The sequence below is a fragment of the Fibroporia radiculosa genome (genome assembly GCF_000313525.1).
Source record: "Fibroporia radiculosa TFFH 294 genomic supercontigs, scaffold28307, whole genome shotgun sequence".
In the NCBI taxonomy this organism is placed as follows: domain Eukaryota; kingdom Fungi; phylum Basidiomycota; class Agaricomycetes; order Polyporales; family Fibroporiaceae; genus Fibroporia; species Fibroporia radiculosa.
Genome location: NW_012133042.1, coordinates 1 through 3,695, shown reverse-complemented (window position 1 = coordinate 3,695; position 3,695 = coordinate 1). Strand labels below are relative to the sequence as shown.

General features: G+C 43.8%; 1 protein-coding gene across 1 annotated transcript; it reads left to right on the top strand.

The window, feature by feature from the left end:
* Positions 1 to 3,024: 3,024 nt before the first annotated feature.
* On the top strand, positions 3,025 to 3,363 carry FIBRA_09322 (uncharacterized protein; the record flags this gene model as incomplete). The annotated part of the gene is made up of 2 exons (XM_012321635.1): positions 3,025 to 3,107; positions 3,168 to 3,363. 2 exons carry the CDS (start codon positions 3,025 to 3,027, stop codon positions 3,361 to 3,363), a joined length of 279 nt encoding a protein of 92 aa, XP_012177025.1.
* Positions 3,364 to 3,695: the final 332 nt, after the last annotated feature.

The window sequence follows — 3,695 nt, the reverse complement described above, 5'->3', positions numbered from 1 at the left end:
CATACTTATTAAACTCTATTTGCTCTACTCTATTTAAGTAGCACTGGTTGCACTACTGTACTTTAGTTTTATCCTCTTGCTCCCTACGTATACTTCATAGGGACAGCCCTCAGTAATAGACTCAGTTGTCTATTCCAGTTCTAGTCTGAAGTGCTGCTTCAACCAGTATTTGCTCTCAAACCACTATCAGCTAGTGGCTCAGTTTACAAGTATAAGTCTCAGTGTAGGACAATAGCATGTACAAGTCCCAGTAACAGTTAAACAGTTGAACTCCCGACCCTCAGTCATTAGGTCCTGTCAGGGTATAGCCCCTGACCCTAACTCTAAACCCTAACCCAACACTCACTTGTGGATTGCTGAAGGTTACAAGAGGTAAGCAATGTGCTTGTCTTGGGAGTGGTTAGACTCAGAGGATGAGTTGAGAAAGTCAAGTAGCTAGAGTGACTAGAGAATATCAAGTCTGCCCTACTACGCTGTTTTGCTCTGGTATTTTATACATGTGGGACCAGACCCCAGATACTACTGGTAGTACACCTAACACCTAAGATGACTGATGCTCACAATACGCTATTAGCTATCTAAGAATACCTAGTGCGTAAACCATTGCCCTGTCCATGTGTTTGGTCAGCAGTCTGTTATGTGATGATCACCTGAACGACTATATGTGTTTCTAGTACAAATGGGGAAATCTCGTGTGAATGTATGATAGCCCATTTGACATGCTTCTGATAAGCTAGGACCTGAACTAGGTAACATGTCACCATGTATTATGCTATCCTTATCTAGGTAGATATCTAATTGGATAAGATATAGATCATCTAGGTGCTGAAGATAAGATAGACACCATGAAATTCTGTGACAGGTCCCTTAACACCCAGGGTTTTTGTTCTGGTAGATGTTTGGCTGTACTCTTGTTGAATACTGACAGGAATGCTTTCAAGTATTCTGGGATGTTACTGGCAATGGTTTTGATTGCTCATAGGAGTTGGTCCCAATAAAAATGCATTTGTCCTGTAACCCAATTGACTACTGGGTTGAAGCATTTGAACCATGAGAGTCCTAGAATGATTGGATTTCTGTCTAGTACTGTTGCATAGACTTCAATCTTCATTGGTTGTCTGGATAAGGATATGGTGAAGAAGACTTTGTGTTTGATGGCTGTGGCTTTATTTGGTGAGCTGTCAACATTAAACACTGGTCTGGGTGTGATGCTCTGGTGTTGGAGACTATAATCTCTAGCAAATTGGATGTCAATATAATTTTCCATTGCTCCTGTGTTGAGCAACGCCTCAGTTGTGATGGTTTCGGCATAGGTTTTCAATGTACAGGGCAAATAAATAGATTTATGAGCTAATCTCCCCTGATATAAATAATCCTTAGTGCCATTACTTCGACCTGACATCACAGTGGTCAAAGACTTCAAAAATCCTTCTCAGAGGAAATAGCTTGAATGTATTCTTTGGCTATCCCTTCCTCATCAGAGGAGTCCTTGGTTTTATCCTTATCCTGAGTGAATGTGTCTTAAGATCCAATTGCTCTGATGCAATTGTTTGGGCATTGATGACTCGACTCTGATGTTTGGGTTTGTGACATCTGAAACAGAGCTTCTTTTCCATATGTTCTCGGTGATCTTTATTTGACAGCCACCTAATCCATTGATCATTAGATGATGCTTCCTTTGAAGATTGGTTGTGGCATACAAATTTGTTGTGACCGAAAGAGCGACTGGATGAGGGTATGAATAGGAGTTTATCACCGAAGATATCAATCATAGATTGACAGATGGATTGGACCCTGTCAAGATATCCTACAGCTGTGGTTGGCAACAGAGGTTGGGTGGAAATCTTGATTAGAAGAGCAGGAGGGATGAGGCATTGGAGTTCTCAAATTTTCCCTAGTTCATTTAATCCACTGGCCTGTAACAGAGTCAAAGGGTTGTAACAAATTGAACGAAATCAAATTTGTCCTCACACAACAACCAGAAACCCCCACTGTCAACCAAACCCCCGAGTGACCCACCAGAGTACAAGTAACATCTCTAGCCCCACTCATCCCCACACCATTTACTGACCTACTTAGTGGTGAACCAACTTGCTCCCCTCACCGCTGCCACCCTCGTCGTTGCAGACAAACACTAGCAAATCCTACCCCTATCCCTTCTGGGGCTCTTCCTAATCAGCCTCCTATCCACCCTCACCCTCACCCTCATTGTCCCCCTAATCCTTTGCATCACCATCCGGCACCTCAAACGCGAGCATCAGCAGGCTTTCAACATAGCCGCAACTGCACAGCGCCCCCTCCCGCATACAACCACTAACCTCCCAGTCATCACGGCCAATAGGGATTCCAACAATCCCAATCAAGTATACTTCGAATATATCCGGGAGCATCAAGATTAGTGACTGGGGTCTCACTTTGTCTGTAGTACTGGCCATCTTTTGTATTCTGTGTCTTGTGTTTTCAAGAAAACTTCTTCATTTTTGTCTTTCTATGCCTGCTGAACGCAACAACCATGTCAGGAACAACAATGTGACTTCCACCCCTGACCTGTGTCACTGTCCTCTGGTTCCTATTAGGAACAATAATCCTCTAGTGCCTGGTACACAGAGAGCACCAATGCCCTACCCTTCCCACATCCAGACACTAGAAGAGTGCTTCACTGCTGGAATAATAGAGATGCCAGTGCCTGTCCATCCCATTCTAAGTTTCCCTTCCCAATGGGACTCTGACACTTCCTTGCTGGAATTCCTCAGAGAAGGAGGCTTCAGATACCCCATTGAACCTCTATCAAATGTCACTTGCCATCCATTCCTGGTTCCAGGTCCCTCGGAGACATCTAACAGTGACGCTATAGTCCTGCATCAATTCCCTGGCTCCCTGGAAGTTCCCTAAAATACCTCGGAAGTGTCCACCAGATCTTACCATGTTGCCCCTATACATGTCTTCCTATCCTCATTGCCTATGAACGTCTCATCCTCCCCAAACCCTGACAGTCTTACCACTGTAACTACTGACTCTCCCAACATGCCCCCTCTTGCCTCTGACATCTCCAACAATGGCAGCATCACACTCGCTCCTAATCTCCAACTCCTCACTGACATCAGTGAGTATGTTATGGCATTTGAAGGAGCTCACAGTAGCAATCCTCAGGAATTTGTGGTCTACAGCAATGACATTATTCAACATCCCAGCAACAACGTTACAAGGGCATGGCAATCAATTCCCTTTGATACCTCTACCCCTGTCCAAGATGTCAATCCCCTGGAACAAGTTTTACCCCATTTTCCTGGAGCCTACACCAATTTCATTACAGGACCTCCTATGGGCGTTCTCATCAATGGCAACCCAGCATTTGGATTGTGATGGGTATCAACTACTATGGCAGCAGCACTCTGTACTGCCAAACCTGTAGGGAACTGGAACTCTTCAGACAAGGAATATGTTACAGCATTGGAGGGGGGTTCTTTTTCTTTTTCTAACTATTCATCGTTGACCCTGTAACTGTACAACTGATCTCATCATTGATGTGTTTCATCTACATCAGTATTTCATATCTATCGTGTTTCACCTATATCATGTTTCACTCACATCACATTTCATCTCTATCACGTTTCATCCTCGTCACTGATACAACCCAGTGAAACCTGTTTTATACTTATTAAACTCTATTTGCCTTGCCCTATTTAAGTAGCACT